At 45.3% G+C, this 27,558-nt stretch overlaps 1 protein-coding gene across 1 annotated transcript; it reads right to left on the bottom strand.

Moving 5' to 3' along the window:
* Positions 1 to 374: 374 nt before the first annotated feature.
* LOC121283260 (prestin-like) lies at positions 375 to 2,756 on the bottom strand. Its single transcript, XM_041197642.1, has one exon. It carries the CDS (start codon positions 2,754 to 2,756, stop codon positions 375 to 377), a length of 2,382 nt encoding a protein of 793 aa, XP_041053576.1.
* Positions 2,757 to 27,558: the final 24,802 nt, after the last annotated feature.

Below are 27,558 nucleotides of genomic sequence, written 5' to 3'. Positions count from 1 at the left end.
AGCTTTTCAGCGCACGGTTCACATTGAGTGGCTGTTTATTGGCCAGCCAGCGTGAGCTCGCAGCCGGGGGCCGATTGCGGTTGGCAATCTGTTTCCCGGCCGCTCCCAGGCCCGTGGTCAGGCTGTGGTGTTTACTCTGCTAACTATGTGATGTGTTTTCTATCACTGAATGTTCCCTAATGACGGGTACATCCATATACATACAAATAACATTTGTCAGAAAAAGCTAGTTTTTTATTTTGATTGTGTCCATTTGAATTTATCATTTCATAATAATGAAAATAGAACCAACAAAATATTGCAGCAGAAATGCAGCATCAGATGTAGATCATAGTTTCCGTGAAGGTTTGAAAAATAAATTAAACAGATTTTTGTTACAAGGCTGTCTCATATTCAATTATTCTTTGATTTTTTGATTTTGAACCACTCCTCTGATGGGAAACAGTTTCACCTCTTTCCATTTGACAAAGTTCTGCATTTGTGCTGTTGTTAGTGTCTGTCTGAATTTCAACCGTGTCACATTCAGTTAGTATTTCACTGTTTGTCTCAAGAATGTTTTCAGATCCTTGCAGACTCTGATTTCTTTCTGCTGTTTGTTGCAGGACAAATAAAACAGTATCATGGATGCTGCTGAAATTAAGGCTTTGACTTGTTGATTTGAAGTAACTATGTTCTTGTAGACTCTTCAGAACTGCACTTGAACAACTGGCAAGGATAAAGCCAACTCCTATTCTTTGGTATTGCTCAGACAGATAAATCAAAGCATTTACTCCTTCATCATCCACAAAACTCACTGATCCACAATCCAAAATTATAGTGTGAACATCTGCAGTTTGTTTGGATATTTTACGTCTATATAATGCAGTATGGTTTATTCGTCTCAAAGCATGTTCATCCAATGCAGTGAATTGTGTAGATTCCTGTAACATGTGATATTTATCCTCCACACTGTATAATTCCTCATCACTTCCCAAACTCTGACCAGACTGAAGATAACAATTCACTTTAAGTTTTATCCAGGACAGTAAAAAATCAACATTCCCATAATAAATAGAATCAAATGTTTTTATAATTTTAATTCCAACTACTTCTTTGGCAGTTTTCTCAATGGACAAATCTATGTAGTTTTCAGTGTTGGGAATATGGCCTAAAATGGCATTAGATGGCTTCTGAAGTCTGTGTAGAGTGAGTAAGATTGAGAAAAGTATGCCAAAACCTAAACCAATATCTATATCTAGGATGCAAACTGCTGCAAATGTTGTAATTCCAGCCACAAACTCATATTTATTCTTCTTACATGAAAAACAGTACTTCCAGAAGAACTCGAAGTAACACCCCAGATTTGAAATGACAATAGCACCAAGAACTGCTTTGGGCACCAGCGGAAGCAGGGTGTCTGCACAAAGCAGAGCTGTAAGACAGAGGCTTGCTGCCACCAAACTGGCAGCCTGGGTTTGACCCCAGGTTTTTTCTTGTACCACTGTTTGTTCCCAAACCCCAGAAGCTGCAAACGCACCCAGAAATGAGAGTAGCAGGTCACAAAGTCCTAAAATTGTTGTCTCTTGATGTGGGCGAAAACTTTGGTTGTGTTTTTTGGAGTTTTCTCTCCCGAGTGAAATGCTAACCGCAAATGTCACCAGAGCAACAGCAACTGAATCTGCAACAACACTGGAGATTAAAGAGAAAGAAGGAAGACTAGGTCTTGGTAAAATAAATGGATGATTATTGATCAACCTGAGATTATGGCTGTCCTCTAGTTCCAACCAGAATGACAACCAAATGGAAGCAACTAGTGCGATAAACTCAATAGGTATGAGATGCCTGCTATAAATTGAGTTTATTATTTTAAAAGGCACCAAGAGTGCCAAAGTGGCTAAGCCAGCAATCACTGAGGCAGTGTGTGTTTTATTAATATTTTCAATTATGACCTTGCAACTATAGATAAGTGATAAAGGCCCGTGATGAATTGACGGATCTATACCAAGTATTAAAGTCAGGAGAATGGCTAATAAATGCAAAGCTGTTCCAGCTTTGAAACCATTTATAACAGGCTTGGAGATGTATGTTCTTAGGAAACTGAGGCGAAAAATTCCCATAGAAATTAAAATAATTCCAGAAACAAAGGTGAGAGTGATCACATAAAGTTCTCGCGAACACGTTGGAGTACAGTTGCTGTCAGAATTAAGTTCTTGAGTTTCATTATGACTTAAACTCTTAGCAATGAGAAGACCAGTGAATGCAGATGCTCCATAGGACTGGTGTTCTGTTGTGCCAAGCAAGCAATATAAGACTGTGGTAACTAAACTAGTGTAGAGGCCATTAATAGGTGGCTGTGCACCACAGACTGCAAAAGCAAGGGACAGGGGGATGGTCAGTAGACCCACACTAATTCCAGATAGCAGGTCTCCAATAAACCATGCCTTCAGTCTATACCTGGGAAACCATCTTAAAAAAGGAAAAACTCGCCGGAATAATTTCTTTAAATTATATGAAACTGGTAAAGTTAGTTCAGATGCCTTTCTTTCATATTCACACACCTTTTCTTCATTGCACTTATCGATGCGGTGAAAATAAGGAATGTCAGTGGTAAATGAGACTCTCTGTGGTGTTCTTGTGTTATAAATGGAAGTCCTGTCAGTTCTGACCAGAGGGATGTTTGAACCCGATGGATCTGGAATTGTGTCACTTGACCAAAATGACTCTGAACTTCCCAACATGTTCTTCAGTTTATTGGTCTTCCTCTCCTTTCTTAACATTGTCTTCAAAGTTGTGTAAAGTCTGTTTCACCTATCTTTCCATATGTCAAATATCTAAACAGAAGATAAAATTACAAGTAAATATATTTGGTTTTATATTCTGCATTTAATTAGGTTTTCATTTTCATTCCAAACCTCCAACACACAATTCCCGATACACATGGACCTACCAGTATTCCTAATATCTTCCTCCTGGAATCTCATCCTCAGAAAATCCCTTCCCAATGCTCCACTTCCCCATAATGACACTCATCTGCTCTGATTCTCTCTCATCATTCCCACTATTCCCAGATCCGAGATACCTCCCTGTCCCAGACTTAAGGATCACACCTCACAATATTCCTGCACTTTAATCCCCCTCCACTGCTCCCATGCCCTATCTCACTCAAGTATAAAGAAACAAAGAAACTGTACAAGAACATAAGATAATAGTGAAGATGGTTATCTCTTTATAAACTCAGCCAGTGTTTACTTAACAGCAATTAGACTTTTTGATCTTAAAGGGATACTTTATGTGGCTGAATATTCATGACTTGATAAAACAGTAAATCTTACCACAGGATATTTGCCAGTTTTGTGTCTAGCATGTGTCCACCACACTTCAAATGTCATACTCCAAATGCCACTCTCGTATTAACTTTGTTACAGATGTAAAACAACCTTTAGAAAAAGACAGAAAGGCAGGCATTTATCCAGGAACTGAAATGTATGAGGCATTACAATTATCCTCTGATTAACCACAGCAGCCGACAAGCAATGAAGTTACTTAGACCTGGTGATTTATAGAACTCGCCCATTGCAATGAGTGTAATATTCCACTTCCAGAGCTGAAATCCAGCTGAATTACAAAGTTTACTTTCAGTTTTCCTTATCATTCCCCTTTTAAATCACTCAAAGACTCTGAGTAGTATTGTCAATGCCCAATTACACCTCTGAGTTCAGATGGTACTTGCAGTCCACAGCTTTATGTATCTGGTAAAGGCCCTTTGCAGAATTCTATTTTTTCTTTATTCTTTCATAGGATTTGGGTGTCACTGGCAAGGCCAGTATTTGTTGCCCATCCTTAATTGCCACCTTGAACTGAATGGCTGGTTAGGCCATTTTAGAGGGCAATTAAGAGTCAGCCACATTGCTGTGGATTTGGAGTCACATGTAGGCCAGTCCAGGAAAGGATGGCAGGTTTCCCTCCCTAAAGGACACTAGAAAAGCAGATGGATCCCTTCAACAATCAGTGATGGTTTCATGGTCACCATTACTGAGCCTAGCTTTAAATTCCAGATTTATTAATCAAATTTAAATTCCACCAGCTGCTGTGCTGGGATTTGAACCCATGTCCCCAGAACATTAGCCTGAGCCTCTGGATTATGAGTCCAGCGATGTCACCACTGTGCCACTGCATTATCCATTGTGTCCTCGCACCCCACCACGGCTCCAGCCCAGCCTCCCTTTACCCATCACAGAATGGAAAGAGGGAAGCTGTTTTGGAAAATGGATGGCCTGCTTCCTGTGCAGTGGACCAGGAAGAGATTGGAAGCTTTGGACAGCAGGTGCAGAGAGGCTGGTTTAGCATTGCTCTCCCAAAACCTGGATCTAGAACTTACATATCTATAGAAGTCATCAATATAATAGTGCAAGGCAATAGTTCTCATTCTCATCCTTGTGTTTAATCCCTCAATATAATAGCGCAAGGCAATGGTTCTCATTCTCATCCTTGTGTTTAATCCCTCAATATAATAGCGCAAGGCAATGGTTCTCATTCTCATCCTTGTGTTTAATCCCTCAATATAATAGCGCAAGACAATGGTTCTCATTCTCATCTTTGTGTTTAATCCCTCCACAGTCTTGCTTTCCACTTTCCTTGCAGATTTTTCAATAACTCCCCAAATCCTCTATTTCTCTGCCTCTTATTAAACCGTCTTCACTTGCGATGCCATGACATACAAGGCTATGGGCCTAGTGCTGGAAAATGGGATTAGAATAGTTAGGTACTTGTTTGACTGGTGCAGACTCGATGGGCCGAAGGGCCTTTTTCTGTGCTGTAGACCCCTATGACTCTATGACACCCTTGACGGTTGTATCTTCAGCCATCTAGATCTCACTACCAGGAATAAACTCCTCTGCCCCTCCACCTTTCTTAAGTCATTTAAGATCTTTCTTACGCCCTTACTCTTTGATCAAACCTTTGATCACCCCTCCTAATCTCCACTCCTTTGGCTTGATGTCCATCTTCCTTATACCTTCCATAGCCCTCATGAGGCTTTTTTCCATATTAAAGATACCCCACAATTCCAAGTTCTTGATTTACATATTAAGCACTGCAAATAGGGACCTTGGGAAGATCACACCTATGAGAATCTTTGTGGGGTTTAAGAGGTTTTCCAATGGTTATAATATGCAGTGAGGAGTACTTATGGGGATGTTTCCAGAGTACAGATAGTGCTCAGGTGCAGATTTTAAGAGAATGGCAGTCTCTCTCTCTCTTCAGCCAGTTTGAGTGGATTCCAATATATTTTCTTCTGTACAGAACTGAATTTACAAGCTGTCTCGTTTCACTTGAACAGTCTCCATAAACTGTAGGTAGCAGTCTCTACGGTCATAACTAACTACATTAAATGCAGTTTACTGTCCGAGTGGAGAATTTATAGTGCTGGAGCAACCTCTTTACCTAGAGGATGGCAAGAATGTAGAATTTGCTGTGCCATTGAGCAGATGAAGCAAAAATCATAGGGGATGTTGGATAAATACATGAGGGGAAAAGGAATAGAAAGTTATGCTGATAGGATGAGATGAAGAGAGGTGGGGGCAGGTTCATGTGGGTATAAATGCCGTCATAAAATTTTTGAGATGATAGGTCTATTTCTGTGCTGTTGGTGATAGTCTCCTCGTTATTCAAGTCCAATCTGTAGATGATTACACATGAACATATGAAATAGGAGCAGGAGTAGGCCATTCGTCCCCTCGAGCCTGCTCCATCATTCAATAAGATCACGGCTGATCTGCTTGTATTTCAAATTCCACATTCCCATCTACCCCGACAACGTTTGATTTTTTTTAATTCACTCATGGAATGTGGACATCACTGGCCAGCATTTATTGTCCATCCCTAAAGAACTAATCAGTTCTGTTGAAGGATCATGAGGACTCGAAACGTCAACTCTTTTCTTCTCCGCCGATGCTGCCAGACCTGCTTAGTTTTTCCAGGTAATTCTGTTTTTGTTTTGGATTTCCAGCATCTGTAGTTTTTTGTTTTTATTATTAAGAATCTATCTACCTCTGCCTCCACCGCCTTCTGAGGCAGAGAGTTCCAAAGTCGCACAACCATTTGAGAGAAAAATATTCTCCTCATCTCTGTCCTAAAAGGGCAACCCCTAATTTTAAAACAGTGCCCCCTAGTTCTGGACTCGGCCACAAGAGGAAACATCCTTTCCATGTCCACATTGTCAAGGCCGTTCAGGATCTTGTTACTTCAATCAAATCACCCCCTCACTCTTCTAAACTCCAGTGGAAACAAGCCCAGTCTGTCCAACCTTTCCTCATAAGACAACCCACTCATTCCAGGTATCAATCTAGTAAAACAAAAACAGAATTACCTGGAAAAACTCAGCAGGTCTGGCAGCATCGGCGGAGAAGAAAAGAGTTGACGTTTCGAGTCCTCATGACCCTTCGACAGAACTTGAGTTCGAGTCCAGGAAAGAGCTGAAATATAAGCTGGTTTAAGGTGTGTGTGTGGGGGGCGGAGAGATAGAGAGACAGAGAGGTGGAGGTGGTTGGTGTGGTTGTAGGGACAAACAAGCAGTGATAGAAGCAGATCATCAAAAGATGTCAACGACAATAGTACAATAGAACACATAGGTGTTAAAGTTAAAGTTGGTGATATTATCTAAACGAATGTGCTAATTAAGAATGGATGGTAGGGCACTCAACTTATAGCTCTAGTGGGTTTTTTTTTATAATGGAAATAGGTGGGAAAAGGAAAATCTCTATAATTTATTGGAAAAAAAAAAGAAGGGGGAAACAGAAAGGGGGTGGGGATGGGGGAGGGAGCTCACGACCTAAAGTTGTTGAATTCAATATTCAGTCCGGAAGGCTGTAAAGTCCCTAGTCGGAAGATGAGGTGTTGTTCCTCCAGTTTGCGTTGGGCTTCACTGGAACAATGCAGCAAGCCAAGGACAGACATGTGGGCGAGAGAGCAGGGTGGAGTGTTAAAATGGCAAGCGACAGGGAGGTTGGGGTCATTCTTGCGGACAGACCGCAGGTGTTCTGCAAAGCGGTCGCCCAGCTTACGTTTGGTCTCTCCAATGTAGAGGAGACCACATTGGGAGCAACGAATGCAGTAGACTAAGTTGGGGGAAATGCAAGTGAAATGCTGCTTCACTTGAAAGGAGTGTTTGGGTCCTTGGACGGTGAGGAGAGAGGAAGTGAAGGGGCAGGTGTTGCATCTTTTGCGTGGGCATGGGGTTGTGCCATAGGAGGGGGTTGAGGAGTAGGGGGTGATGGAGGAGTGGACCAGGGTGTCCCGGAGGGAGCGATCCCTACGGAATGCCGATAAGGGGGGTGCAGGGAAGAGTGGACCAGGGTGTCCCGGAGGGAGCGATCCCTACGGAATGCCGATAAGGGGGGTGAAGGGAAGAGTGGACCAGGGTGTCCCGGAGGGAGCGATCCCTACGGAATGCCGATAAAGGGGGTGAAGAGAAGATGTGTTTGGTGGTGGCATCATGCTGGAGTTGGCGGAAATGGCGGAGGATGATCCTTTGAATACGGAGGCTGGTGGGGTGATAAGTGAGGACAAGGGGGACCCTATCATGTTTCTGGGAGGGAGGAGAAGGAGTGAGGGCGGATGCGCGGGAGATGGGCCGGACACGGTTGAGGGCCCTGTCAACGACCGTGGGTGGAAAACCTCGGTTAAGGAAGAAGGAGGACATGTCAGAGGAACTGTTTTTGAATGTAGCATCATCGGAACAGATGCGACGGAGGCGAAGGAACTGAGAGAATGGGATGGAGTCCTTACAGGAAGTGGGGTGTGAGGAGCTGTAGTCGAGATAGCTGTGGGAGTCGGTGGGTTTGTAATGGATATTGGTGGACAGTCTATCACCAGAGATTGAGACAGAGAGGTCAAGGAAGGGAAGGGAAGTGTCAGAGATGGACCACGTGAAAATGATGGAGGGGTGGAGGTTGGAAGCAAAATTAATAAATTTTTCCAAGTCCTGACGAGAGCATGAAGCGGCACCGAAATAATCATCGATGTACCGGAGAAAGAGTTGTGGAAGGGGGCCGGAGTAGGACTGCAACAAGGAATGTTCCACATACCCCATAAAGAGACAGGCATAGCTGGGGCCCATGCGGGTACCCATAGCCACACCTTTTATTTGGAGGAAGTGAGAGGAGTTGAAGGAGAAATTGTTCAGCGTGAGAACAAGTTCAGCCAGACGAAGGAGAGTAGTGGTGGATGGGGATTGTTCGGGCCTCTGTTCGAGGAAGAAGCTGAGGGCCCTCAGACCATCCTGGTGGGGGATGGAGGTGTAGAGGGATTGGACGTCCATGGTGAAGAGGAAGCGGTAGGGGCCAGGGAACTGGAAATTGTTGATGTGACGTAAGGTGTCAGAGGAATCACGGATGTAGGTGGGAAGGGACTGGACAAGGGGAGAGAGAAGGGAGTCAAGATAACGAGAAATGAGTTCTGTGGGGCAGGAGCAAGCTGAGACGATCGGTCTACCGGGGCAGTTCTGTTTGTGGATTTTGGGTAGGAGATAGAAGCGGGCCGTCCGAGGTTGGGCGACTATCAGGTTGGAAGCTGTGGGAGGGAGATCCCCAGAGGAGATGAGGTCAGTGACAGTCCTGGAAACAGTGGCTTGATGTTCAGTGGTGGGGTCATGGTCCAGGGAGAGGTAGGAGGAAGTGTCTGCGAGTTGACGCTCAGCCTCCACGAGGTAGAGATCAGTGCTCCCTCCGGGACACCCTGGTCCACTCTTCCCTTCACCCCCCTTATCGGCATTCCGTAGGGATCGCTCCCTCCGGGACACCCTGGTCCACTCTTCCCTTCACCCCCCTTATCGGCATTCCGTAGGGATCGCTCCCTCCGGGACACCCTGGTCCACTCCTCCATCACCCCCTACTCCTCAACCCCCTCCTATGGCACAACCCCATGCCCACGCAAAAGATGCAACACCTGCCCCTTCACTTCCTCTCTCCTCACCGTCCAAGGACCCAAACACTCCTTTCAAGTGAAGCAGCATTTCACTTGCATTTCCCCCAACTTAGTCTACTGCATTCGTTGCTCCAAATGTGGTCTCCTCTACATTGGAGAGACCAAACGTAAACTGGGCGACCGCTTTGCAGAACACCTGCGGTCTGTCCGCAAGAATGACCCAAACCTCCCTGTCGCTTGCCATTTTAACACTCCACCCTGCTCTCTTGCCCACATGTCTGTCCTTGGCTTGCTGCATTGTTCCAGTGAAGCCCAGCACAAACTGGAGGAACAACACCTCATCCTCCGACTAGGGACTTTACAGCCTTCTGGACTGAATATTGAATTCAACAACTTTAGGTCGTGAGCTCCCTCCCCCATCCCCACCCCCTTTCTGTTTCCCCCTTCTTTTTTTTTTCCAATAAATTATAAAGATTTTCCTTTTCCCACCTATTTCCATTATAAAAAAAAACCCACTAGAGCTATACCTTGAGTGCCCTACCATCCATTCTTAATTAGCACATTCGTTTAGATAATATCACCAACTTTAACTTTAACACCTATGTGTTCTATTGTACTATTGTCGTTGACATCTTTTGATGATCTGCTTCTATCACTGCTTGTTTGTCCCTACAACCACACCAACCACCTCCACCTCTCTGTCTCTCTATCTCTCCGCCCCCCACACACACACCTTAAACCAGCTTATATTTCAGCTCTTTCCTGGACTCGAACTCAAGTTCTGTCGAAGGGTCATGAGGACTCGAAACGTCAACTCTTTTCTTCTCCGCCGATGCTGCCAGACCTGCTGAGTTTTTCCAGGTAATTCTGTTTTTGTTTTGGATTTCCAGCATCCGCAGTTTTTTTGTTTTTATCAATCTAGTAAACCTCCTCTGAACCTCCTCCAATGTATTTACATCCTTCCTTAAATAAGGAGACCAAAACTGCTCACAGTATTCCAGATGTGGTCTCACCAATGCCCTGTATAACTAAACATGACATCCTTATTTTTATGTTCAGTTTCTCTCGTAATAAAGGAGAGCATTCCATTAGCCTTCTTAATTACTTGCTGTACCTGCATACTAACCTTTTATGCCTCATGCACAAGAACACCTAGATCCCTCTGCACCTTGGAATTCTACAGTCATTCTCCATTTAAGTAATACTCTGCTTTTTTATTCTTCCCGCCAAAGCGAACAACTTCACATTTTCCCACATTATACTCCATCTGTCATATTTCTGCCCACTCACTCAATCTATCTATATCTGTCTGCAACCTCCTTATGTCCTCTTCACAACATACTTTCCTACCTATCTTTGTCTCATCTGCAAATTTAGCTACCATGCCTCACTCCCTTCATCTAAGTCATTGATATAAATTGTAAAAATTGAGGCCCCAGCACAGACCCCTGCGGGAGTCCACTTGTCATATCATGCCAATCAGAAAAAGACCCATTTATGCACACTCTCTGTTTTCTGCCTGTCAGCTAATCTTCTATCCAGGCTAATATGTTTCTCCTTAGACCATGAGCTTTCAAATTCCACAATAACCTTTGATGTGGCACCTTATCAAATGCCTTCTGGAAATCCAAGCATAGTATGTCTACAGGCTTCTCTTTATCCATACCATATGTTATTCCTTCAAAGAATTCTAATAAATTGGTTAAACATGATTTAACTTTCACAAAACATTACTAACTCTTCCCGATTATCTTGAGTTTGTCTAGCTGCCCAGCTATAACCTCCTTAATGATCGACTCTAACACCTTCCCCATGAAAAACGTCAAGCTAACTGGCCTATGACTGAAGAGCTTGATGTGAGATCGGCGAGGGTGTCCACAGAAATGGCTGTTCATGGTGTCATTGTTGGTGAATAGGGGGAACTTCTGAAGGTCACTAGCCTTCCTCTGGGTAATTTGGATGTTGTGAGTTTGACAGAGATGGTGCTCAAAACATGGAGAACCAAGTTTCAGTGCTTGCCTCCAAATGGGCTGGCTGGTTGCAGTGTTTTCCCAAGACAGGCAATCTGCAATATGCAGAAGTTAGTAAAACTCTTTGTTAGGGTGTTGTACCATTTACACTATCTTGATGTTGTTTGCCCTGAGACAGCTCCCCATGGAAGATCTGTGTCGTAATTTCAATGTTATTCTGTCATTAAAAGTTTTTGAACATTTTCCAAGTCAAGTTAACAGTTACACCAATGTCTTAACAAAAGATGATACAAACTAAACTACAAGACTTGGAAATATTCTTTATTATAACATCTAAACTCTGCTCTAAATCCATTCTTTTTTCATATCAGACCCATCAGTTTCTCTCCAGCAACAGTGAAGAATGCAGCAGGTTATGTGGCATTAATTCCAAGCAGCCTCTGCCTTCAAGGGGACTGATTCCGAACTGCCTGGTCTTCTGCTGCTGACTGTGGGGAGGAGTATGGGGTTTTGTAGTTGGGGTGGTGGGGTGTTTGGGGAGGGGGGGGCATCGGTGGGGTAGGTTGCCAGGTCAGCAGAGAGCATAGCATTGTTTTGAAGCAAGTGAAAGCATTTTCCAGTGACAATGAAGAAACCTGTGTTTGGTCTGTTGGACTGTCAGAGACTTCACACATGTCAGGCCCAGGAGAGAGTGGGATGCACAAGGTGAAAAACACTGGGGCCCCTGCCCTAGGGGCCTGGGTTCAATCACATTTCAAAGAAATGAAACAATGCTTTATTTTAAATAAATGGGAAAATGGAAGTGGTCTCAGTCTATGGGGTGGGGGGGGGGTGTGGGGGTGGTGTGGGGGGCCACCCCCACTCGCCGAGCCGAAGATTCAGCCCTGAGGAACTCCTGCAGAGATGCCCAGGAACTGAGATGATTGACCTCCAACAACCACAACCATCTCCCTTTGTGCTGGGTTTGTCTCCAACCAGCTGAGAGTTTTCCCCCTGATTCCCATTGACTCCAGTTTTGCTAGGGCTCCTTGATGCCACAATTGGTCAAATATGGCCTTGATGTCAAAGGCAGTCGCTCTTACCTCACCTTGGGAGTTCAGCTCTTTTATCCGTGTTTGAACCAAGGTCAGGAGCTGAGTGACCCTGGCAGAACCCAAACTGAGCATCAGTGAGCAGGTTATTGCTAAACAAGTGCTGCTTGATAGCATTGTTGATGATACTTTCAATCACTTTACTGATGATGGAGAGTAGACTGATGGGGCAGTAATTGGCCGTGTTGGATTTGACCTGCTTCTTGTGTACAGGACATACCTGGGCAATTTTCCACTTAGCCGGGTAGATGCCAGTGTTGTAGCTATACTGGAACAGCTTGGCTAGGGGTGTGGCAAGTTCTGGAGCACAAGTCTTCAGTACTATTGCCGGAATATTGTCAGGACCCATAGCCTTTGCAGTATCCAGTGCCTTCAGCTGTTTCTTGAAATAAAGGGGGAATCAAAATCAAAGCACTTTTCTTTACAGATGGGTGGTGAGAGGAGAGGAGAACTCAGGACTGTTTAAATAAAACTCGCATCTGTCCATAACATTTCTTAAATAAGGAGACCCAAACTGTACCAGTATTCCAGATACAGAGTCACTAAGGCCCTGTACAGCTGATTGTATTATGATTTTCTAAATGTTCTGCTGCAACCTCCTTAATAGATTCTAGCATTTTTCCTTATGACAGACCTTAGGCTAACTGGCCTGTAGTTTCCTGCTTTCTGTCTGCCTCTTTCTTGAATAGAGGGACCTTTCCAGCACCTAGGGAATTTTGAGAGATCACAACCAGTGCATCTACTATCACTGCAGCCACTTCTTTTAAGACCCTGGGATGCAGGCCATCAGGTCCAGGGGACATGTCAACCTTTAGTTCTAATACTTTTCCTGGTACCTTTTGATAGTGGCTGTTTTAAGCTCTTCGCTCACTTTTACCTCTTGATTTTCAAGTAATCTTAGGATTTTTTTTTGGGTCGTCTGCAGTGAAGATGGAGACAAGATACTTGTTCAACACTTCCACCATTTCCCTGTTACTCATTATTAATTCCAAGTCTCACCCTCTAAGGGATAAGCATTCACTTCAGATACATTTTTCTTTTTCCTTTTTGAACTCATTAGCTGTTTTTATATTTCTAGCTAGATTTCTCTCAGGTTCTAATTTCTCCCTCCTAATTATTTTTCTAGTCATTCTTTGCCGGTTTTTAAATTCTGTCCTATCTTCTAACCTAACACTAAACTTCACAGTAATGCACACTTTTTTGCTCAACTTATATTATCTTTAACTTGCTTGGTTAGTCACAGATGGTGCATTCTTCTCATGGAGTCTTTCTTTCTGACTGGAATATATCTTTGCTGAGGGTTATGAAATATCTCCTTAAATATCTGCCACTGTTTCTTTACCATCCTACTCTTTAACTTATTTTCCAAGGTCACGTACAATAAATGTCATGAGGCACACCCCCCGCTCCCCCCATCCCCCCACCCCCTATGTCATGAGCTACATCGGAAGTAGCAAGTGTGGGGAGCAAACAGCTTCCATCCTTCCTCTCCCTCAGCTGATCCACATGAACAAACCATGGAAATGGCATCTGATGTTACTCTTCTTTCAATTGGATTGAACAGGCTGACCTCCTTTCTGAAGAGAAAAGAAGACTGTGGTGACCTGATAGAGGCATTTAGGATTTTCAAGGATATTGTAGGTAAGAAGTTTCAATGTCACAGAATCACAGAATCACACAGTGCAGAAGAGGCCCTTTGGCCCATCGAGTCTGCACCGACACGTGAGAAACACCTGACCTACCTACCTAATCCCATTTGCCAGCACTTAGCACTTGGCCCATAGCCTTGAATGTTATGATGTGCCAAGTGCTCATCCAGGTACTTTTTAAAGGATGTGAGGCAACCCTCCTCCACTACCCTCCCAGGCAGCGCATTCCAGACCGTCACCACCCTCTGGGTAAAAAAGTTTTTTCTCACATCTCCCCTAAACCTCCTGCCCCTCACCTTGAACTTATGCCCCCTTGTGACTGACCCTTCAACGAAGGAGAACAGCTGCTCCCTATCCACCCTGTCCATGCCCCTCATAATCTTGTACACTTCGATCAGGTCACCACTCAGTCTTCTCTGCTCCAACGAAAACAACCCAAGTCTATCCAACCTTTCTTCATAACTTAAATGTTTCATCCCAGGCAACATCCTGGTGGATCTCCTCTGCACCCCCTCCAGCGCAATCACATCCTTCCTATAATGTGGCGACCAGAACTGCACACAGTACTCCAGCTGAGGCCTCACCAAGGTTCTATACAACTCCAACATGACCTCCCCACTTTTGTAATCTATGCCTCGATTAATAAAGGCAAGTATCCCATATGCTTTTTTCACCAACCCACTAACATGCCCCTCTGCCTTCAGAGATCTATGGACACACACGCCAAGGTCCTTTTGTTCCTCAGAACTTCCTTATGCCATGCTGTTCATTGAATACTTCCTTGTCAAATTACTCCTACCAAAGTGTATCACCTCACACTTTTCAGGGTTAAATTCCATCTGACACTTATCTGCCCATTTGACCATCCCATCTATATCTTCCTGTAGCCCAAGACACTCAACCTCATTGTTAACCACCCAGCCAATCTTTGTGTCATCCGCAAACTTACTAATCCTACCCCCAACATAGTCATCTATGTCGTTTATATAAATGACAAATAATAGGGGACCCAGCACAGATCCCTGTGGTACACCACTGGACACAGGCTTCCAGTCACTAAAGCATCCTTCTGTCACCACCCTCTGATTCCTACAACTAAGTCAATTTTGAATCCACCTTATCAAATTACCCTGTATCCCATGTGCATTTGCCTTCTTTATAAGTCTCCCATGTGCGACCTTGTCAAAGGCTTTGCTGAAATCCATATAAACTACATCAACTGCACTCCCCTCATCTACACACCTGGTCGCCTCCTCAAAACATTCAATCACATTTGTTAGGCATGACCTCCCTCTGACAAAGCCATGCTGACTATCCCTGATCAAACCTTGCCTCTCCAAGTGGAGATAGATACTCTCCTTCATAATTTTCTCCAATAGTTTCCCTACCACTGACGTGAGACTCACTGACCTGTAGTTCCCTGGCTTCTCTCTACAACCCTTCTTAAATAGTGGAACCACATTAGCTGTTCTCCAATCCTCTGTCACTTCCCCTGTGGCCAGAGAGGAATTAAAAATTTGGGTCAGAGCTCCTGTGATCTCCTCCCTTGCCTCCCTCAGCAGTCTGGGACACAAATCATCTGGACCTGGAGATTTGTCCACTTTTAAGCCTGCCAACACCTCCAATACCTTGTCATTCACTATATCAATTTGCTTAAGAACCTCGCAGTCTCTCTCCCCGAGTTCCATACCTTCATCTTCATTCTCTTAGGTGAAGACGGATGTGAAGTATTCATTCAACACTCTAGCAATGTCCTCTGGCTCCACCCATAGATCACCCCCTTGGTCCCTTATGGGCCCTACTCTTTCCCTGGTTATCCTCTCCCCATTGATATACTTAGAACCATAGAACCATAGAAAAGTTACAGCACAGAAGGAGGCCATTTGGCCCATCTTGTCCATGCCAGCCCGAGGACACCCACCGTCCTGCACCCGGCCCATAGCCCTGCAGCTTACAGCACTTTAGGTGCAGATCCAGGTACTTTTTAAAAGAGTTTAAAATTTCTGCCTCTGCCACCAACTTGGGCAGTGAATTCCAGACACCCACTACACTCTGTGTAAAAAAGTTCTTCCTCATGTTCCCCCTACACCTTCTACCACTTACCTTGAATCTATGTCCCCTGGTTCAAGAATTCTCCATCAAGGGAAGCAATTTTATCTTGTCCACTCTATCTATTCCTTTCATAATTTTGTACACCTCAATCAAGACACCTCTTAGCCTTCTTTGTTCTAAGGAAAATAACACCAACCTATCCAATCTCTTCTCATAGCTACACTTTTCTAACCCTGGCAACGTTCTTGTAAACCTCCTCTGCACTCGCTCCAGAGCTATTACGTCCTTCCTGTAATATGGTGACCAGAACTGCACACAATACTGCAGTTGTGGCCTCACCAGTGTTTTATACAATTTCAACATTATATCCTTACTTTTATATTCGATACCCCTGCCAATGAAGGAGAGCATTCCATATGCCTTCTTTACAACCTTGTCTACTTGAACTGCTGCCTTCAGGGACCTGTGTACTCGTACGCCAAGATCTCTCACTTCATCTACCCCTCTTAGTATATTCCTATTTATTTTGTAATCCCTGTAACTGTTTGACCTCCCTAAATGTATGACCTCACACTTTTCTATATTAAAATCCATCTGCCACTTTACCGCCCACTCCACCAACCCATCTAAAACAGAAATACCTGGAAAAACTCAGCAGGTCTGGCAGCATCGGCAGAGAAGAGCACAGTTGACGTTTCAAGTCTTCATGACCCTGCAACAGAACTAAGTAAAAATAGAAAAGGGATGGAATACAAGCTGGTTATATTTCATCTCTTTTCTATTTTTACTTAGTTCTGTTGAATGGTCATGGGATTCAAAATGTCAACTGTGCTCTTCTCCGCCAATGCTGCCAGACCTGCTGAGTTTTTCCAGGTATTTCTGTTTTTGTTTTGGATTTCCAGCATCCACAGTTCCTTGCTTTTACCACCAACCCATCTATATTGTTTTGGAGATTATGGCTATCCTCAACACTATCCACTACTTGTCCAATCTTTGTGTCATCTGAAAATTTCCCAATCGTGCCCCCCCTTTCACGTCCAAATCGTTAATATATAACACAAACAAGGGTCCCAACACTGAGCCCTGTGAAACGCCACTTGAGACAACTTTCCATTCACAAGGGCATCCATCGACCATTACCCTTTATAAAAACAAAAAAACTGCGGATGCTGCAAATCCAAAACAAAAACAGAATTACCCGGAAAAACTCAGCAGGTCTGGCAGCATCGGCGGAGAAGAAAAGAGGTGATGTTTCAAGTCCTCATGACCCTTCGACAGACCAGTTCTGTCGAAGGGTCATGAGGACTCGAAATGTCACCTTTTTTCTCCGCCGATGCTGCCAGACCTGCTGAGTTTTTCCGGGTAATTCTGTTTTTGTTTTTGACCATTACCCTTTGTTTCCTGTTACAAAACCAACCTTTTATCCAATTTGCCACATTACTCTGAATCCCATGGGCTTTTACTTTCCTGACCAATTTGCCATGTGTGACTTATAGAATATCTTGGGATTTTCCCTACTTTTACCAGCCAGAGCTTTCTCATATCCCCTCTTTGCTCTCCTAATTGCTTTCTTAAGCTCCACCCTGCACTGTCTGTACTCCACTAATACCTCCGCTGATTTGCTTCCCTTGTACCTGCTAAAAGCCTCTCTTTTCCTTCTCATTGTAACCGGAATATCTCTGGTCATCCGTGGTTCTCTGGGCTTGTTACTCTCTCCTATCATCTGAGAGGGAACATGTTGATCCTGTACCCTTCCCATTTCCTTTTTGAACATCCCCACTGTTCCTCTGTAGATTTCCCCACAAGTAACTGTTCCAGTCCAACCCCAGCCGTGTATTCACTATACCCCCTGACCTTCCACTCTCCGATGCTGAACGTTCAGTGCTCAGCAAAGGACTTAGTTTCATACCCTTACGCCCTCACCTCAATGAATTTCGGGCTCGGCATGATACTGAACTCTTCTTCCGCCGTCTTCGTCTCCGGGCTCACTTCTTTGGGCAGGAGTCCTCTCCCAGTTCAACGGATCCTTTTACCCATCTCCAATATTCTCCCTCCACCTGGACCCCTCCCTCTGGATTCTTACCTTCTCTCGATCTTTTCATTGAGAACTGTCGGCGCGACATTAGTCGTCTCAATTTCTCTGCTCCTCTCACCCATTCTAACCTGTCTCTCTCTGAACTTACTGCACTCCATTCTCTCAGGTCCAACCCTGACATTGTCATCAAACCCGCTGACAAGGGTGGTGCTGTTGTTGTCTGGCGCACTGACCTCTACCTCGCGGAGGCTGAGCGTCAACTCGCAGACACTTCCTCCTACCTCTCCCAGGACCATGACCCCACCACTGAACATCAAGCCACTGTTTCCAGGACTGTCACTGACCTCATCTCCTCTGGGGATCTCCCTCCCACAGCTTCCAACCTGATAGTCGCCCAACCTCGGACAGCCCGCTTCTATCTCCTACCCAAAATCCACAAACAGAACTGCCCCGGTAGACCGATCGTCTCAGCTTGCTCCTGCCCCACAGAACTCATTTCTCATTATCTTGACTCCCTTCTCTCTCCCCTTGTCCAGTCCCTTCCCACCTACATCCGTGATTCCTCTGACACCTTACGTCACATCAACAATTTCCAGTTCCCTGGCCCCTACCGCTTCCTCTTCATCATGGACGTCCAATCCCTCTACACCTCCATCCCCCACCAGGATGGTCTGAGGGCCCTCAGCTTCTTCCTCGAACAGAGGCCCGAACAATCCCCATCCACCACTACTCTCCTCCGTCTGGCTGAACTTGTTCTCACGCTGAACAATTTCTCCTTCAACTCCTCTCACTTCCTCCAAATAAAAGGTGTGGATATGGGTACCCGCATGGGCCCCAGCTATGCCTGTCTCTTTATGGGGTATGTGGAACATTCCTTGTTGCAGTCCTACTCCGGCCCCCTTCCACAACTCTTTCTCCGGTACATCGATGATTACTTCGGTGCCGCTTCATGCTCTCGTCAGGACTTGGAAAAATTTATTAATTTTGCTTCCAATCTCCATCCCTCCATCATTTTCACGTGGTCCATCTCTGACACTTCCCTTCCCTTCCTTGACCTCTCTGTCTCAATCTCTGGTGATAGACTGTCCACCAATATCCATTACAAACGCACCGACTCCCACAGCTATCTCGACTACAGCTCCTCACACCCCGCTTCCTGTAAGGACTCCATCCCATTCTCTCAGTTCCTTCGCCTCCGTCACATCTGTTCCGATGATGCTACATTCAAAAACAGTTCCTCTGACATGTCCTCCTTCTTCCTTAACCGAGGTTTTCCACCCACGGTCGTTGACAGGGCCCTCAACCGTGTCCGGCCCATCTCCCGCGCATCCGCCCTCACGCCTTCTCCTCCCTCCCAGAAACATGATAGGGTCCCCCTTGTCCTCACTTATCACCCCACCAGCCTCCGCATTCAAAGGATCATCCTCCGTCATTTCCGCCAACTCCAGCATGATGCCACCACCAAACACATCTTCCCTTCACCCCCCTTATCGGCATTCCGTAGGGATCGCTCCCTCCGGTACACCCTGGTCCACTCCTCCATCACCCCCTACTCCTCAACCCCCTCCTATGGCACAACTCCATGCCCACGCAAAAGATGCAACACCTGCCCCTTCACTTCCTCTCTCCTCACCGTCCAAGAACCCAAACACTCCTTTCAAGTGAAGCAGCATTTCACTTGCATTTCCCCCAACTTAGTCTACTGCATTCGTTGCTCCCAATGTGGTCTCCTCTACATTGGAGAGACCAAACGTAAACTGGGCGACCGCTTTGCAGAACACCTGCGGTCTGTCCGCAAGAATGACCCAAACCTCCCTGTCGCTTGCCATTTTAACACTCCACCCTGCTCTCTTGCCCACATGTCTGTCCTTGGCTTGCTGCATTGTTCCAGTGAAGCCCACGCAAACTGGAGGAACAACACCTCATCTCCGACTAGGGACTTTACAGCCTTCCTGGACTGAATATTGAATTCAACAACTTTAGGTCGTGAGCTCCCTCCCCCATCCCCACCCCCTTTCTGTTTCCCCATTCCTTTTTTTTTTCCAATAAATTATAAAGATTTTCCTTTTCCCACCTATTTCCATTATAAAAAAAAACCCACTAGAGCTATACCTTGAGTGCCCTACCATCCATTCTTAATTAGCACATTCGTTTAGATAATATCACCAACTTTAACTTTAACACCTATGTGTTCTATTGTACTATTGTCGTTGACATCTTTTGATGATCTGCTTCTATCACTGCTTGTTTGTCCCTAGAACCACACCTCCCCCCCTCCACCTCTCTGTCTCTCTATCTCTCCGCCCCCCACACACACACCTTAAACCAGCTTATATTTCAGCTCTTTCCTGGACTCGAACTCAAGTTCTGTCGAAGGGTCATGAGGACTCGAAACGTCAACTCTTTTCTTCTCCGCCGATGCTGCCAGACCTGCTGAGTTTTTCCAGGTAATTCTGTTTTTGTTTTGGATTTCCAGCATCCGCAGTTTTTTTGTTTTTATCTACCTTGGCCGGATCCTGCCTTATTTTACCAAAATCCACTCTCCCCCAATCCAAAACATTTTTTTCCAACTTGTCGATTTCTTTCTCCGTAACAAACTTAAGCTGTACCATGTTGTGGTCGCTATCACTAAAGTGCTCACCCACCACCACCTCATCCCCACCTGTCCGGCTTCATTCCCCAGAATTAGGTCCAGGACTGCACCGTCCCTTGTTGGACCCTCTACATATTGACCGAAAAAGTTCTCCTGTACACATTTCAAGAAATCCACTCCATTCAAGCCCTTAACACTATGTCAATCCCAGTTAATGTTGGAAAGTTGAAATCACCTAATATAATTACCCTCATCACTATTTTTACACACCTCCACAAATTGTGCACATATTTGCTCCTCAATTTCCCACTGACTATCTGGGGGTCTATAATAAACACCTAATAATGTGGTTGCCCCTTTTTTATTCCTAAACTCTACCCACAAAGCTTCATTCGATGCCCCCTTCAAGATATCATCTCTCCTTACTGCAGTAACTGACTCCTTAACTAAATATGCAACGCCTCCTCCTCTTTTACCCCCTCCCCTGTCTCGCCTGAAGATTCTATATCCCGGAATGTTGAGCTGCCAATCCTGCCCTTCCCTCAACCACATCTCAGTAATGGCTACTATATCACAATTCCACATGTCAATCCTCACCTCTAACTCATCTGTTTTACCTGTAACACTCATGGCATTAAAATGGAGGCCATCCAGCCTTGCCTTACTCCCTTGAAACTTAATGCAGCTGTACTCCCTCTGACTTGATTGTTTTACTGTATTATAATGTGTCCCTAACCTGCTAACATTCTGTGTCAACCCCCCCCACACACCCCAACCCTCACCGAATCAGTTTAATCTCCTCCCAACAGCACTGGCAAACCTGCCCGCAAGGATGTTAGTCCCGCTCTGGTTCAGATGTAGACCATCCCGCTTGTACAGGTCCCACCTTCCCCAGAAATGGTCCCAGTGATCCAGGAATCTAAAACTCTCCATCCTGCATCAACTCTTAAGCCACGTGTTCATCTGTGCTATTCTCCTATTTGTGAGCTCGCTAGCACGTGGCACTGGGAGTAATCCAGAGATTACAACCCGAGAGGTCTTGCTTTTTAGTCTACTGCCTAACTCCCTGAATTCTTGATGCAAGACCTCATCCCTCTTTCTACCTATGTCACTGGTACCAACATGTACCATGACCTCTGCCTTATCACCCTCCCCCTTCAGGATGCCCTGCAGCCATTCAGTGACATCCCGGACCCTGGCACCAGGGAGGCAACATACCTGGAGTCACGTTGACAGTCACAGTAACGTCTATCTGTTCCCCTGACTATAGAATCCCCTATTACTATTGCTCTTCCTCTCTTCCTCCCCTCCTGTACAGACAGGCTGCTTGAGGTGCCAGAAGCTTGGCTCTGTCCGCACTCCCTGGAGAAACCAGTGCCCTCATCAGCCTCCAAAACGGAATACCGATTTGTGAGCAGGACCCCAGGGGACTCCTGAACTACCTGCCTGTTTCTCTTGGACTGCCTGGTGGTCACCCATTCCCTTCCTTCCTCAAGGCCCTTCAGTTGGGGTGTGACCATCTCTCTAAACGTGCTACCCACGATGCTCTCAGACACACGGATGCTCCACAGTGTCCCCAGCTGCTGTTCCAGCTCTGAAACCCGAGCTTCCAGGAGCTGCAGCTGGAGACACTTCCTGCACACATGCTGGTCCCGGGCACTGGAAATGTTCCCGGCTTCCCACATGGAGCACGAGGAGCACACCATGGCTTTGAGCTCTCCTGCCATGACTTATCCCTTTATATTAAACCTTTTAAGTCAATTACTCTGGGGCCCTTCTTTCCTGATCCTCATTACTGTACAATATACAAACTGTAAACCACAAAAAGCTTAAACTATAAGTTATTTGTGGAAGAGACAAAAACTAGGGACTATATGTGGGGTCAAGGGTTATGGGGGACAGGCAAGAAAGTGGAGTTAAAGCCACAATCAGATCAGCCATGATCTTATTGAATGCAGGCTCAAGGGGTCATTTTGCCTCCTCCTCCTATTTCTTATGTTCTTTGTTTTTATTTTTTTATTAAACGTTCGATTCACTGAGGTGATGTTCGCCCCCAACAGCTGAAATGTTGGGCCCTGTCTCCACATGGGCCGGGGAAACCTGACCTGAATTTACACCTGTCAACCTGTTTATTTGGCTCAGATCTTGGTTTCCACCCTCACCTGGGAGGAAGTCCCTCCTCCAAAAGCTGATGACCACTGCTGGGTTGGTGAGGAGGGGTGGGTGGTGAGGGGGGTGGGGGTGGGGGCATGCCTTTGATGGGCACCAAGTGCTCAAACAGGGGCAAACCCCCAGCCTGCTGTTAACACCACATGGACTGAACATCTACCTCCGTTGGTAAAACACTAACAGCGGGTGGGAGGAGGCTGTTAATTGACTACCTAATAGCCTCAATAGGAAGGTGGACTGCCTGACACTGACACTTAACCCACCACTGGTTCCAGCACTCCATGCCAATGCCACCCAATTCTATGCCACCACTCCCCCACTTGCCAGCCCCTGCTCGCAACATGGTGGGGGAGAGCAGTAAAATTCCAGCCATAGTTACTGAAAAAACCCAATAAGGAATTTGGGAGAAACTTCTTTACTGAGAGAGTGGTTAGAATGTGGAGCTCACTGCCACATGGAGTAGTTGGGATCAATAACATAGATTTAAGGGGAAGCTGGGTAAGAGTATGAGGGAGAGAGAACTCGAGTGATATGTTGATAGGGTGAATGAAGTCAGGAGGGAGAAGGTTTGTGTGGGACACTGAGATAGACCTATTGGTGAGTGGCCTGTTTATGCTCTGTAATTTCATGTCAATCTGTAAGACATGGCAGGGTGTAAGTGTATCATATACTATTAGCACTATACACTATAAACTTATACACTATAAAGCTATATGCCATAAACCTATACAATATAACCCTACACATCCTATACATTGACCCTATTGACACAACAGCAAATTTGTCTTATAAAAAAGCAAGTAACATCAACAAAATTTATTAACATCCAAAGCCTGACTGGTAATGTTGCACAAATAGAACCGATTTGGATTGTTTCAAGAATAGTTATTGTTACATCAGTAAGATTGAGACTATTGGAATTAATTATGAAGACGACAAGCAAGTGGCTCATTGCACGAGTAATGTTGACATTTCACAAAGCACCCACTGTACTTGCAACTCACAATCATCAGGTGCACAGTTCCAAGTACATCTTTTAGCACATTTTCTAATGAGTGCTGGCAACTGCTGCCTGATATTTCACATGTGTGAAGTGTCAGTGCTGCAGGAACGGAGGGTAACATTCTCAGAACACAAGAAACCTCTAGATTTTTTTCATAGCGCAGGATTTTCGGTTCGGTGTGTGGATGCATTGCCGACATGCCCAAGCGTGAAATAGCGTACGATGACATTGGGCGAGCATCCCAAAGTCATCACTCACTTGCGGGACATTTCAGTCAACAAACACACGTGAGAGTCGGCAGCCAACCCACCAACAATTGAGAGGCCTATTGAGGCCATTAATCAATTCATCAACCTGTATTTTTCGCTGCCCATTCAACATTCCAGTTGGTGGGTGTTTGGATTTTTTAGGAAACCTCATCCATGGGCAGGATGACATTTTCGTAATTAAATTTTAAAAATCTTGGGGGCAGAATTTTTCAAATATACATGTTAAGGTGAGTGGGTCCACTGTGTGTACATTCTTTTTGGATTTTTAAAAACTTTATTCATTGGTTTAATGTTCTTCAGCTCCCTGAGGCAGCTCCTTGCCTTCAGGGAGCTTCCAGTGTGCGCTCCCCTGGGCATAGGGAGGTGTTTGTGCTCACACTCCTCCCGCCCCCACCCCAGTAGCACTGAGCTTCTCAGTGCACCTTTCAGGCTGTTAATTAGCCAGCCAGCATGAAATCGCGGTCAGGGGCTGATCGCGGGCAGTGAGCTGTTTCCTGGACACTCATGGGCCCACCTGCCGTGCCCACTCCATGACCTGAAAATCCTGCCCATAGCATCAACCCAATAACTCCAATTATAATTATAAGGAAATGGGGAGGGTACAGGCTCAACATGTTCCCTGCAGGGTGATAGGAAGGAGAAACAAGCCCAGAGAACCATGGATGACCAGAGATATTCAGGTTACGATGAGAAGGAAAAGAGAGGCTTTTAGCAGGTACAAGGGAAGCAAAGCAGCAGAGGCATTAGTGGAGTACAGACAGTGCAGGGTGGAGCTTAAGAAAGCAATTAGAATAAAGAGGGGATATGAGTAGGGAAAAGTAGGGAAAATCCCAAGATATTCTATAAGTATATCAATGGGAAGAGGATAACCAGGGAAAGAGTAGGGCCCATAAGGGACCAAGGGGGCAATCTATGGGTGGAGCATGAGGACATCGGTAGAGTGTTGAACGAATACTTCACATCCATCTTCACCCAAGAGAATGAGGATGAAAGTATCGAACTCGGGGAGAGAGACTGCGAGGTTCTTGAGCAAATTGATATAGGGAGTGACAGGGTATTGGAGGTGTTGGCAGGCTTAAAATTGGACAAAGTTCCAGGTCCTGATGATTTGTGACCCAGATTGCTGAGGGAGGCAAAGGAGGAGATCGCAGGGGCTCTGACCCGAATTTTTAATTCTTCTCTGGCCACAGGGAGGTGCCAGAGGACTGGAGAACATCTAATGTGGTTCCGCTATTTAAGAAGGGTTGTAGAGAGAAGCCAGGGAACTACAGACCAGTGAGTCTCACGTCAGTGGTAGAGAAACTATTCGAGAAAATTCTGAAGGAGAGAATCTACCTCCACTTGGAGAGGCAAGGTTTGATCAGGGATAGTCAGCATGGCTTTGTCAGAGGAAGATATGGACTGGATTGTCAAATGGGCAGATAAGTGGCAGATGCACTTTAATCCTGAAAAGTGTGAGGTGATACACTTTGGAAGGAGTAATTTGACAAGGAAGTATTCAATGATCAGCATGACACTAGGAAGTTCTGAGGAACAAAGGGACCTTGGCATGTGTGTCCACAGATGTTTGGAGGCGGAGGGGCATAATAGTGGGGTGGTGAAAAAGGCATATGGGATACTTGCCTTTGTCAATCAAGGCATAGATTACAAAAGTAGGGAGGTCATGTTGGAGTTGTATAGAACCTTGGTGAGGCCACAGCTGGAGTACCGTGTGCAGTTCTGGTCGCCACATTATAGGAAGGATGTGATTGCACTGGAAGGGGTGCAGAGGAGATTCACCAGGATGTTGCCTGGGATGAAACATTTAAGTTATGAAGAGAGGTTGGATAGTCTTGGGTTGTTTTTGTTGGAGCAGAGAAGACTAAGGGGTGACCTGATCAAGGTGTACAAGATTATGAGGGGCATGGACAGGGTGGATAGGGAGCAGCTGTTCCCCTTAGTTGAAGGGTCATTCACGAGGGGACACAAGTTCAAGGTGAGGGGCAGGAGGTTTAGGGGGGATGTGAGGAAAAACTTATTTACCCAGAGGGTGGTGAGGGTCTGGAATGCGCTGCCTGGGAGGGTGGTAGAGGCGGGTTGCCTCACATCCTTTAAAAAGTACCTGGATGAGCACTTGGCACATCATAACATTCAAGGCTATGGGCCAAGGCTGGTAAATGGGGTTAGGTAGGTAGGTCAGGTGTTTCTCACGTGTCGGTGCAGACTCGATGGGCCGAAGGGATCTTCTGCACTGTGAGATTCTGTGATTCTGTGATAGCCTGGAGCAGGAGTACATGGTGTGAGGAGATCTGCAGACATTAACTCATCTGGCTCCTTGCAGCTGGAGGCTCAGGAGGCTTTAACTAAGGACAGGAGTGAGATTTTCCACCACCAAGGTCAGGGTGGGGCACTCTGCTAGCATGTGTCTCCATTTGTCATGGCGCTGAGGTGATGACAGCTGCAGAGGGGGAGAGGTGCTAGTTTATGTCTGAGATTTATTTGTGGGGGCCTGGATAAGCATTCCACCTCTCCCTGGCCCACAAGGAAGCCTTCAAAAAGATAAATCTTACCTCGGTCTCTTCTGGTTATGGCCCTGCTGCTGCCGGTTCTTCCTGGTGGGTCTGGTACTGGGTGGGGTTTCCTCGAGCTTCAGTTAAAATCTCACGCAGGCCGAGATGATGTCATTGGAGCACAACTTTGACATTGTAATTCAATTCCTGCGTGCTTGACGTGAGCTGTTGTCCTGAAGGTAGTACCCGCAGCAGTTAAAACATCAGCCAGTGTAAATGGTTCAGGAGTTCCTAAACTTGATGTTAAACCCTTACATGCACCGTTCCTGCTGAGTCAGACAGCATTAACATCCAGTAAAGGAATTCAGTAAATCCTAGAACCCCACTTGTGACCATGCCTGTGATTAAATTACTGAGCTATTGCATTTTTTTCTGCACTTACCCATTTCATTTGGTTTCTCTATGCCGGTGGTCAGTCCAGCTGAAGCGGTGTTTGTGTTAATGCAGAGAGAACTGAAGTGACTCTCAGTAACCGTGTTGTGAAGTTTAAATGTGGTCTCCCAAATAAGGACTAGCATGGAGAGCCCGTACCCCTGCCCAAAATAGACATGGTTTACAGTAACCCAATCTGTTAGTTTGATATGACCCTTTACAGCTGGTAATCCCTTCAAATGTCCACTGCTAAAATTCTACTGTAGAGTTTTACATTATGGCTCTTGAAGTAAATTATTTTATGTAACATAAATTTTAAAACCCACAAAACTACTTAATGGTATCCGTACATTATAATCATTGGTCCTTTAAGAGTTGTAGAACTTCCATTTTTTTATTTAATTATGGCAACAAGTGATTCCACTTTATGAATCATTTAAATTAAAGTGAGCAACAAAATTCTCCAACAAAAATACCAAGTTAAAATTAAAGGCTGTTCCTGAATTTCTGAAAGGCTGGAAAATCCTGAGGAGCTGATTTCAGGTGTGGGCAATGAGCTCGCTTCCCTCATTCACACCCACTGATAAGTGCAAGTTGCCATGTATCATTTTTCAGTTCTGCACTCAGGGTTTAATACACAATGGATATTTTCTTTAAACTCAAGTCAGGTCAGCAGCTGTGTGCTGGTGTTCAGCATTAGCACCAGGATCTCGCGGTCTCAGTTTCTGATCTCATTTGTGTCAAATTGGAATTACTGAGTAGGAGCTGCTGTTTCTCCCAACAGAGTGTCACCCTGGCTGTGTCAGGCTCCGTAGCTCCTCTTTGTGATCCAGTCGCTAGAGCATTACTGTGTGTCTGGCATCCTCCTTTGCACCCATCGTCTCAGTTACAAAACTTAAAAATTA

This window comes from Carcharodon carcharias, chromosome 10, assembly GCF_017639515.1.
Source record: "Carcharodon carcharias isolate sCarCar2 chromosome 10, sCarCar2.pri, whole genome shotgun sequence".
NCBI lineage: Eukaryota > Metazoa > Chordata > Chondrichthyes > Lamniformes > Lamnidae > Carcharodon > Carcharodon carcharias.
This window is presented reverse-complemented; position numbering and strand designations above follow the sequence as displayed.

Excerpts from the sequence above, each read along its gene's own strand:
- LOC121283260 (XM_041197642.1), bottom strand. The coding sequence starts at position 2,756 with ATGTTAAGAAAGGAGAGGAAGACCAATAAACTGAAGAACATGTTGGGA.